At 32.7% G+C, this 12,277-nt stretch overlaps 1 protein-coding gene across 1 annotated transcript in view; it reads right to left on the bottom strand.

Moving 5' to 3' along the window:
• Window positions 1-3,012: 3,012 nt before the first annotated feature.
• Window positions 3,013-12,277, bottom strand: part of CD163L1 (CD163 molecule like 1) — an 83,712-nt gene continuing 74,447 nt past the window's right edge. The window contains exons 18-19 of the mRNA XM_055095339.2: window positions 5,436-5,542; window positions 3,013-3,186 (exon numbers count right to left, since the gene is read on the bottom strand). Coding sequence (XP_054951314.1) covers window positions 5,460-5,542 — 83 coding nt within the window. The 3' untranslated portion in view covers window positions 3,013-3,186; window positions 5,436-5,459. The remainder of the gene's footprint in view (window positions 3,187-5,435; window positions 5,543-12,277) is intronic.

Consider the following 12,277-nt stretch of genomic DNA (forward strand, 5'->3'; position numbering starts at 1 on the left):
TCATTCAATGAAATAAGAATTTGTTAATTTATATTGAATAAAGGAAATAAAGTAAATGGGGAAGAAGAAAAAGCTCTTACTGACAGTAGAATTTCAACAAATAAAGTAAAAATCATGAATGGATTTAAAAATAACTTTTGGCAATCATCATATTAACAATTGATGGTATATGAATGTTAACTCTGGTAAGTGGGAGATGACAGAATGAACAGATTGACAAATCCTGTCTCCCAAAAGGAACTATAAAACTAAACAAAACAGTCAAAACTGACCATTTTAGAACTCTGGAAACTGACCAAAGGCAAAAAATAGTTTGAGAACTATTTATTCATGAAAAATGACCCAACTTAGAGTAAGAACAGTGGAAATCTTTGGCTTTAGTGCTGGGGTTGCTCTCATCTCCCCACATCTCCAAAAATAGAAACAACCAGTAGATTAGGAAGATATTAACAGGGAGATCTGGTAAATGAGACAGCAATAGATGAGCCAGATAGGATTCCACACAGCCCTGACTGACTGAAGACCACACACACATGCAGAAGAAGAGACAAAAGAGACTCTATAGAGAAATTTGAAACAAGGGCAGACTTCAAAAGTACTTGAACTTAGAATATGTTCCCTGACACACAGAGATCTATTGGCAGAGGATGAAGCTTTACTGGTTCTGTGTGTTCGGGTGCAATATTTAACCAATTATTGGCTGATCACTAAGCTAGACAGATAGAGGGATGACATGTTTTAAAACCAGGTTTGAAAATAAAAACAAGAATAAAAAACTCAGCAGAGACATCAGAGGCTGCATAGTATGGAGGACTTAAGAGTCCACAGATGTAGTCCAGGCAAGTTAACAGACAAGTAGATCAAAAAACAAACAGCAACAACAACTGCCCTGGGGAAGAGAGATTAGAAACCAGAATTACTGCAGTATATTATCTAAAATGTACAGCTCTAAACAAACAAAAAAGAGATAAGAAAGAAACAGGGAAGTGATCTATACATACCAAAAAAACCCAAAAGCAATCAATGAAAACTAGCTCTGAGGAGGTCCAGGTACTGGACTGAATAGAGAAAGACTTCAAAGCAGCTATTTAAATAAGTTTGAAAAACTAAAGAAAATCATATTTAAAGAATTAAAGAAAAATCTAACGACAATGGCTTAACAAAGAAGAAGAAATAAAATCTGTAAAAAGAAATCAATAGGAATTCTTGAGTCGTAACATGAAATAAATGAAATGATAAGTTTATAAAAAGGCTAAATAGTAACTTTAAAATTCCAGAAGAGAAAAAAATCGGTAAATTTGTAGTTTAATATAAATGATCCATCTTAATAACTTGGAAAAAAATACTGCAGAAAAATTAACAGAGCTTGTATATCAGCACGAGGCATAGAAGAAGAGAGAAAGAGGTAGAAAAATATTTGAAAAAAAAACAGTTGAAAATGTCTCAGATTTGCATATTAATTTGAAAATCCAAATAATCCAATGAAACTTAAGGAAGACAAACACAAAGAAATCCTTACCTAGATACCATCAAGCTGTTGAAAGACAGGGACAAGGAGAAAATCTTGGAAGCAGTAAGAGAAAAATGATTCATCACGTACAAGAAAACAACATGATTAATGTTGCATTTAATGGAAGTTTAAAAAATAATGTAATAAGAATGAATAATCTTTATTTTATGTAGGTGAATAATTTCATGCATGTATACACAAGAGAGAGGACAGACAAAAGAGTGACAGAAACATTCCAAAATGTTAACAGTGCTTATTTCAGAATGATAGACTTTTTCATATTTATTATTGTTCTTTCAATATTTTTAACATGTATTTATGTTATAATAAAAACTTAAACTTTCTAAACATAGAAATAGGGATAGCTCTTTATTTTAGTGTAGGAATCTGTAATAATTTTACTGCAGTACAGCAATATTAATGAAATATATATTAATTGGCTAGGATTAAATTTTAATCGTTAAACTCTCTACTACATTTCCTCATAATATATACTGCAAACATATTGCAAAGAGAGGCCCCAGTATTTGAAGTACAATCTAAAATCTTGCTAACTCTTGAGAAGAAGCCTTCAAAACAAGCTTTTCTTGGCATGGGACTAATTATCCTTTCTTACCAGATTTGTGAACTAAAGTCTCCTGATTTTTAGGATTTCCAACTCTTTGAGAGCAGAGACCCTAAATGAATAAAGCTTATTTAGGGTCTTAAAGATTTAAAAATGTCTTTTCTAATAACCTAGGCTTCTTTTGTTTGTTTGTTTTACATCTCTTGTAACAGCTCCATGAAGCCTACTGATTTTTAAAAAATTATTTTACTATTGTGGTAGATACTTGTTACTATAATATATGTGTTATAATTCCTATAGGAACAACAATATGTTCAAAATCTGAGGAAGCCAAGTTAGAAGCAAGGGCAATTGAGCAAAGCTGTCATGAATAAATCTATCAGGAATAAAAATAAAGACAACTATTCTGACATTCAATTTTGAAAATGCTTTCTACATTCAAATATCTATGGAATTACACTAATTTGAACTACAAGAACAGCCATAAGTCAGCCTCAAATAATGTTTTTCATTGTTCAGCAGAAGTAGGAGTAGGATACGTATGGAGTGGTTTTTCAGTTAGTGATTGTCTGAGTTTGGGCTGCTGTAAGAGAATACTATAAACTGGGTGGCATATAAACAACAGAATTTTTTTCCCTCACAGTTTGGGAAGTTACAAGCCTGAGATCAGGGTGCCAGCATGATTCAGATCTGATGAGGGCTGCCTGCCAAGTTGTAGACTGCTGACTTCCCACTGTACACTCACATAAGGGAAGGACAGTGACAGAGCCTCTGAGGTTCCATTATTAAGGGCACTAATCCCATTCATGAGGGCTTCACCCTCACGACATGATTACCTCCCCAAAGCTCCACTTCCTAATACCATTACATTGGCAGTTAGGATTTCAACATACAAACTTTTTTTTGTGGGGGGCAAAGGAAAACACAAACATTCAGTCCATTTAACAGTGATATACATAATTCAATTTTTATTATCACCAGTCTTTATCAATTTAGCTGTTCTCCTATTATTCAAGAAATGTTATTTGGACAAGTTTTCCATAGGGCAACTTGACTTCCTCTTTATTCATTTAAAAGTTGTTGTCTCCTTCAAAGATATTTAGAGGTTGATCTGAAATTATAAAACAAGAGGCAACAAGTTACTATTCTTCTAAATAAGAATGCTAGCCTACATGAGGTTAAAGTTAAGACACGTGTGTGTGTGCACACACAAACACACACACAACCCACAAAGAATTGATCGATTAGGACAGATTTAGTAGGTGCTATGTATTAATATTTCTTTTTTGTGCATATGCAGATATTATGCAATTTTCTTTCTGCTCCCATAGTCTAGAATTCTGAGTCTCAGAATGTAATAATTTACTTATCAAAGAAAAAGAGTGTTAAATAACACCAAAATTAAAAAGGAAGGTATGATTACATATGGTTTTGGTTTTTGGAACACCTCTGGAAATTAATCTTTCAAAAATTTTTAGTATGGATTCTGCTAAGTCAGAATTGATGATTAATGAGGTTTAGACAGAACAAAAGTAGGTTTTTTTGTATCATAGAATAATAGACTTGCTCAGTGTTATGAGCTGAATTGGGTCCCCCCAAATTCATATGTTCAAGTCTTAACCCCTAGTTCCTCAGGATGTGATTGTATTTGAAGATTGGACCTTCAAAGAGGTAATTAAGGTAAAATGAGGTCACATGGGTGAGCCCTAATCCAGTATGACTGGTGTCCTTACAAGAAGAAATTAGATCACAGACAACACAGACCAAGGGATGACCATCTGAGGGCATAACAAGAAGATGACTGTCTGCAAGGGAAGGAAGGAGGCCTCAGAAGAAACCAAACCTCCCAATATCTTGATCATGGACTTCTGGCATCCAGAATTGTGAGAAAACAAATTTCCATTGTTTAAGCTGCCCAGTCTGTGGTATTTTCTTTTGGCAGCCCTAGAAAACTAATACACTAAGCACAATAATAACTGCTGAGGGAAAATCTTTTCTAATATAGAACCCTAATTTCAAGTACTTTAAAAACAACACATAGTATTCACTGGCAAACAAAAATTGTGCTAATATAAATTAGTGTTTATTAAAATTGGTTTAGAATAATACAGACTCAATCATTTGTTCCTTATATCATGCAGATGAAAACACATAAGATACACTTTAGGATACATTTTAATTTAAGTTTTTCAATGAACTTTTCCAAATAGAGAAATTATCAATAGCATATAAAGAGGAAAAAGGCTTCAATCATAAATATAAGTCTTGGTATTAGAAGAGTTACCATTAAATTATGTTGGAGCTAGTTATTATCTAAATGGTTTTTGTGTACTTTACCTCTGGTTTTTCTAACTTTTTTTGTTATTATGGTAATAATATATTTTTGAGAAAAAACAGAGAAACTCAAGCCCATTCACTTGGATCACTGGGTCAAATTTGAAATAGTTTTGTGTTGGTGATGTCTAGATATTCTGTAATAAAAATCAGGAGATATGACTTATCTTTGCTCCCTGGCATTTATTCCCATAAAAAATTTAGAATTATCTTTGGGCTACACAGAAATGCTGTTTTCAGAATTGCTAGCTCATTCATGCTAGGAATTAAAAAGTGTTTTCAACATTATTTAGAAAGCACAGTGCTTTCTAGTCCTTTGACTTCATTGAGTTCAATTTTTCTCTCCATCATATTTGGACCATCCACTCTAACTGAGAGAAAGCACTGTTCTTTTTGTGCTGGATTTTCTAGTTGACTTTGATTTTAGTTATTTGTCCTGGCACCAGTAAGTGTTTTAGAACTGCCTCAATGCAACATTATTATATAACGAGTGCTTGTTTTTCTAAACCTTTAGAGAATGATTTCACTGCTATTATGTTAATGTTTTCTCATCAGACAAAGCCACTTACATTTAATAAATATAAAGCATGTATCATCTGTCAGGCACTGGCGATTAAAGCAATGAGGAGTGATATTAATGCACGGAATCTACTCTGTACTTAAGAGAATAAATGTGAACATCCTACTCTGTGTAACAAAAATGAACAGAAATCCTAGGAATGGAGGTTATCAATGAGCAGTATGTGAAGCTGAGATCTAATCAACCTCTTCCTTAGTGACAGACTATCTGCAGCATCAGCCAATGCTCAAAACCAATTCTGATAAACTCTGTAAATTTTCTATAGGAACAACTTTCTCATCAACCTCTCTCTTTTCCAGAGGTTAACATAGAATATTTGATGTACTGGGAATATGAACCAGTGACATAATATATGGTAATATAAATATTGGAAAAAATGTGTTTAATTCTGCGACAGTGGGAGATTAAATTACTAGTTTTAGTAGGAACAATACTTCTCAACTTACCTGGTGAGCCCTGGAAGTCTAAAGTCATTTTGTGGCTTCAGAGGCAGGAAGAACTCCCAACAGCGATGTGTCGCTAGCATCTTCACAACCATGGTTGGGGGTGTCATCTGAAAGAAAGGCAAAATCTGTATTATTGAATAGTAGAAAACCTCTCTGCAGAGGGAAGAGCTGTTAAGTGCAGTGTTTGATCAGCTGGGAAAGTATAATAGAGCAAGAGGTGACTATTACATAAATTAAGAGCACGCTTAGTTACCGTTTGGAAGTAAAACAATTATCATATTTAAAAGGATAAACCATTAAGTGTTACCAAAACAAATAATACAGCTTTTTATCAGATTATCAGATTTGCTCCCAGTATCTTAAAAGCCTAGAATTGTGATATTTATATTTTGATTTTAAAAATGGGACAAGTAAAACTCAATGGTAAGCATCATTGTCTAAAGATAGGAGAGTACTAAAAATTATATTTAGGGAATTGTTCCATTTTTGGCAGGATTGAGAGAAATAAAGGATTGTTGTCTGTGGATAGAGAAATGTAGATAACTAAATTTCAAGAAGGTTGAATATGACTGCATCTTTTAAGAGTAATTATTTGAACTTCTAGTTTCCCATGAAGCCTGTAAGAAGCTTGGGAGTCATTACTCCCAATCGCATAACAAGAAAAAAGGTGAATAAACTGAAAATCAACAACTCTTCTTAGGTCCATCAAAGAACTGATGTCATAGGGCAAACCACTATCACCAAAATTGGAGAGACAGACAGGCAGAGACAGAGAATTGCAACTTATAGAGCAGAACCCCATGAGCAGAAACCCCTGTGGAAATCAGTAATGGGGTAGGGAAATCTAAACTGTAATTGACAAATTGCTGTAGGCTCAGAGTGGAAAAGTTTCAGTGTTAAAAACTCCAGTGGACCTACATTTTTGTTTTACCTTTAGAAGCCCTACCAAGTTATCACAGTGAAGACTGGAGCAAAATCATTCTGTGCTTTCTATCAGGAGGAGGGGAAAGTAGTCATTTTGAAGTACATATAAAATATTGTGTTCTTCTTAATGAAGAACACTTCAATAGGGTTCCTATAAAATACCAGGGAATACAATGGTTAAAATTGCACATCAAAGATCTTATTTAAGAACTCACTAGGGAGCCCCTAAGACAACAGGGGAGACTAAAACAAGGGCACCAGAAGAAATATTAGCCTCTGACACCTACAGCTACAGCAAACAATAAATACAGCCTAATCCCTTGCCAGGTAAATATAAAACCTTACACCAACACTCTCTTTACCTCAATTCTTTGTGTCCACTATATATCATGTCTGACTTTCTACAAAATAATTACAAGGCACACTGAAAGACAAAAAAACAGAGTCTGAAGAGACAGCAAGCATCAGACCAGACTCAGATGTGAGAGAGATGTTGAAATGATCACACCAGAACTTTAAAACAACTAGGATTAATATGTTATGGGATCTAAAGGAAAAAGAGGACAACCTGCAAGAACATATGAGCAATGTAGGCACAGAGATGGAAATTCAACGAAAGAATTAAAAATGCGAGACATCAACAACACTGTAATAGAAATGAAGCATGTCTTTTAAGGGCTCATCAATGAACTGGACACAGCTGAGGAAAAAAAAAATCAGTGAGCTTGAAGAAACATTAATGGAAACTTCAAAAACTTAAATGCAAAGAGAAAAGAATAAAAAAGACAGAACAGAATATCCAAAAATTGTGAAAGAACTACAAAAGATGTAACAGACATACAATAGGAATGCTAGAAGGAGAAAAAGGTGAGAAACAAGCAGAAAAATATTTGAAGCAATAATGACAGGATTTCTCACAACTAATGACAGAAACCAAAGCACTTATCCAGGCAGCACAAAGAACACCAAGCAGAATAAATGCCAAAAAAACAAAACAAACAAACAAAAAACCCTGGAATTTAGGCATTCATATTCCAACTGCAGAAAATCAAAGACAAATAAAAAATATTAAAAGAAGCCAGAGGAAAAAAATTGTCTATAGAGGAGCAAGATAAGAATTACATTGAACTTCTCTTCAAAAACTATGCTAGCAATAAGAGTGAGTATAATATTTAGCGTGAAAAAAAGAACCATCAACTTAGAATTCTGTATTCAGGGGAAAGTATCCTTCAAAAGTGAATGAGAAATAAAAGATTTTCTCAGACAAATAAAAATTGAGGTTATTTGTTGCCATTACAGTCACCTTGCAAAAAATTATACAAGAAATTCTTCAGAAAGAAAGAAAATGATATAGTTCGGAAGCTCTGATCTACAAAAAGAAAAGGGAAGCATTAGAGAAGAAATAAATACAGGTAAAATAAAACTCTTTAAAAAATTTTTACTCTTATTTGATCTAACAGATAAATTTGCTCATCTTCATTCCTGAAAGTTATTTTTTCTGGATATAGAATTCTGGATTGACAGTTCTTTTCATTTAGCACTTTAAAGACTTTGTTTAATTGTTTCCTGATCCCTTTAGAAATCTGTATTCATTTTAATTGTTGTTCCTCTAAACACAATGTGTCATTTTTGTCTCCTTGCTTTTGATATTTTTCCTTTGTGTTTGATTTTCAGTAATTTGAGCATGATGTGTCTGGGAATGTATATATTTAGTTTGGTGTTTGCTAAGCTTCTTAAATCTATGAATTCATGTCTTTCAACAAATTTGTGAAGTTTTCAGCCAATATTTCTTTAAAAAAAATTCCTGCACCATGTCTAACTTCTCTTCTTTTCTAACACTCCAATGATATGTACATCTTTTTTTTTTTTTTCAGATGGAGTTTCGCTCTTGTCACCCAGGCTGGAGCGCAATGGTGCGATTTCAGCTCACTGCAAACTCTGCCTTCCAAGTTCAAGCAATTCTCCTGCCTCAGCCTCCCAAGTAAGTGGGATTACAGGCGCCCACTAACACACCCATCTAATTTTTGTATTTTTAGTAGAGACGAGGTTTCACCATGTTAGCCAGGCTGGTCTCAAACACCTGACCTCAGGTGATCCACCCACCTCGGCTTCCCAAAGTGCTGGGATTACAGGCATGAGCCACCACACACCACCAGTATGTATATCTTTTGATATATTCCCATGGATTCCTCTCTTCCCATTTTTAAGGTATCTTTTTCCTCTCTATTTTATTGAATAATTTCCATTGGTCTGTCTTGAAGTTCACTGATTTTTTTCTGTTATCTCCTTTCTGTTGTTGAGGCAATCCAGTGATTTTTTGAAAAATTTTCAGATACTGATATTTTTAATTTTTGAATTTCCATGGGATTGTTTCTTTCCTGAAAAGATTTCTCCATTAGTTTCTGGAAAGTTTGCCTTTGCCTCATAGAATATGGCTATAATAGCTTTCATGCTGTTACAGTCTTTGTATGATAATCCAACCTCTGTTTAATGTAGATTGGCAACTGCTGGTTGTCTATTCCATGAGAATTGATTAGATACTCCTGGTTGTTTGTATGTTGGATAATTTTGGTTAGTATGTTGGATATTTTGAATATTTTGCTGTAAGACTTCTGAGTCTTACAAAAGTTTTGTTAAAACACTTTGGAGAAAGTGGGTTTTTGGTTTTGGTTTTGCTTTGTTTTGTCTTGATTTAGCAAGTGATCAACCCAGTTAGGTTCAGATTGCAAGTTCTGTCTTACCATCTCTGGTGGTTTATTTAGTGTCAATTCAGTTCTCAAAGACTTTGCTATTCTGTTTGGGTATGCTTTTTGTATGTACCAATATGAGTTGTTCTGGGATTTGAGTAGTATATATATATTTTCATTCATTTCTCAAAGACTTTGCTATGCTTCATTGTGTATGTTCTGCATAATTGCAACTAAAAGGTAAACCTGGTACTTGTATTGCTTCAAGACCTCTTCTCCCTCTATGCGATTTCCTCTATGTTCTCTAGCTTCCAGTGGCTTCTTTTTCTATTTTCTCTGGCAAGAAAATAAATGGGTTATCTCACAGTTTTATTTTCTCATACTGCAGTAAAGGTTCACATGACTAGGAAGTAGTAAGAGAAAAGAGAATGAGGATTTTCCCCAAACTATTTGCATAACAGGGGTCATTCTTTCATGCTTCGCTATTCAGAGAAATAAGTCTTCTCTCAAACTTAGTTGCCTGTGCCACATTGGCTGTAGCAGGGCAGATATGCTTTTGAAACTGGACTAGGGCTAGGGTGAAGAGAGCAAACTAAAAAATAGGAAGATTCCCCGTATTCCCTGGATTTCCCTTCCCCTGTCCTCTGGCCAGAAAGATGGGCTTTTTTAGGAGTCCAGGAAGAAAAAAACACAAACAAACAGAAAATTTACCATCACAATCACAATAGTCTTTCCTCAGTTTGACATTTCTTTTCAATGTGTTATTTACTTTTCAGAGTCCCAAGATTTTTTTTAAGTGTACGATTTGGTGAAATGAAATACATTCAGTTTTTTGTGCAACCGTTACCACCATCTATCTCCAAAATTCTTTTTATCTTGCAAAATGAAACTCTATACTAATTAAAGAATAACTCCCCATTCTCCCTCCTCCAGCCCCTGGAAACTACCATTCTACTTTCTGTTTATATGAATTTGATTGCTCTATGTACCTCTTATAAAGCGAATCATGTAGTATTTATCTTTTTCCGGCTGACTTATTTCACTTAGCATAATATCCCTAAAGTTCATCTACATTCCATTGTATATATACACATACATGTAAAATGGAATATTTATATATATAAGGTACATTTGTATATTATATATACTATATATTATTTTTATATATTATATATTACTTATATAAATTATACATATATAACATATATAATATATCATATGTATTATTTTTATATTATATATTACTTATATGTTATAGATTATATATTTAATATATTACTTATATATTATAGATTATATAGTAATTATACTATATAATTATATTAAATTATATAAAATAAAATATAAAATATAATATAATATAAATATATTAAATATATATTATATAACATATAATTACAATTATAGATAATTATATAGTATGTTATTTGTAGCATATATAATTATGTGTTATTACATTATTCTAATAATTTATTCTGTAAGATAGTATATATTAATTAATATATTAAATTAATAGTTATTACATAACTATGTATTAATATATAATATATTATATTAATATAATGTAATTTATATCATATCATATTAATATAATATAAATTTATATCTTATTATAATATAGTATAAATATATAATATATAATTATATAATTCTAATATATGATTTATATTAATATAATTATACTATAACATATAATATTAATATATAATAATATATAACATAATGGTAAAAGTAGATCTACCATTTGATCCAGCAATCCTCCTACTGGGTGTCTACCCAGAGGAAAAGAAGTCATTTTATGAAAAAGACACTTGCACATGCATTTTTATATCAGCACAATTTGCAATTGCAAAACCAGCCCAATCAACAAGTGGATAAAGAAAATGTGGTATATATATGCCATGGAATACTACTCAGCCATGGAAAGGAAATAAATAAGGAAATTAAGAAAATTAAGAGATTTTTTTAAAAAATGGAAATGAAAACACAACATACTGAAATATATGGGATACAGCAAAAAACAAAAATATACACGAAATAACAGTACTAAGAGGGACGTTTATAGCAGTAAACACCCATATCAAAAAGTAGATAGAGACCAGCCCGACCAACATAGTGAAACCCCATGTCTACTAAAAATACAAAAAAAAATTAGCCAGGCATGGTGTCATGTGCCTGTAATCCTAGCTGCTCTGGAGTTTGAGGCAGGAGATTTGCTTGAACCCAGGAGGCAGAGGTCGCAGTTAGCCGAGATTGTACCCCTGCACTCTAGCATGGGTGACAGAGTGAGACTCCATCTTAAAAAGGAAAAAAAACAAGTAGAAAGACTACAAATAAAGAGGCTAATGGTGCACCTCAAGGAACAAAAAAAGAAAGAACAAACCAAACCCCAAATTAGTAGATAAAAAGAAATAATAATAATAATCAGAGAAATAAATTAAATTGAGACTTAAAATCAACAAAGGAGCAACAAGATTAAAAAGCTGATTTTTTGGAAAGATAAACCAAATTGATAAACCTTTAGCTGGACTAAGTAAAAAGAGAGAAAACTCAAATAAATAAAATCAGAAATGAAAAGGTAGACATAACAATTGAGACCACAGAAATACAAAGAATCATTTAAAAATATTATGAACAACTATAGACCAACAATTTGGAAAACTTAGAAGAAACTGATATATTTCTAGTCATATACAAACCTACCAACACCGTGCCATGAAAAAATAGAAAAGTTCAACAAATCAATAACAAGTCATGAGATCAAAGCCATAATAATAAGAAGAAAAAAAAAAACCTCTCACTAAAGAAAACCCCAGGACCTGATGCTTCACTGCTGAATTCTACCAACCATTTAAAGAAGAACTAATGCTAATTTTATTCAAACTCTTAATGAAATTGAAGAGGAGAGAACACTTCTAAACTCATTTTATAGGGCCAGCATTACCCTGATACCAAAACCAGACAATGAAACAACAAAGAAAGAAGACCCAGGCCAATGTCACTGATGAACAAAAACGTAAAAATCCTCACCAAAATACTAGCAGACTAAATTCAACAACAGATTAAAAGATTTTTCACCACAATCAAGTGAAATTCATTCCAGGGATGCAAAGATTGTTCAACATGAGCAAATCAATAAAAAAGTGATATATCACATTAACAGAATCAAGAACAAAACCCATATGATCATGCCAATAGATGCTAAAAAATCATTCATAAAATTCAACATCG

The sequence above is a fragment of the Pan paniscus genome, chromosome 10, assembly GCF_029289425.2.
Source record: "Pan paniscus chromosome 10, NHGRI_mPanPan1-v2.0_pri, whole genome shotgun sequence".
NCBI classification, from domain to species: domain Eukaryota; kingdom Metazoa; phylum Chordata; class Mammalia; order Primates; family Hominidae; genus Pan; species Pan paniscus.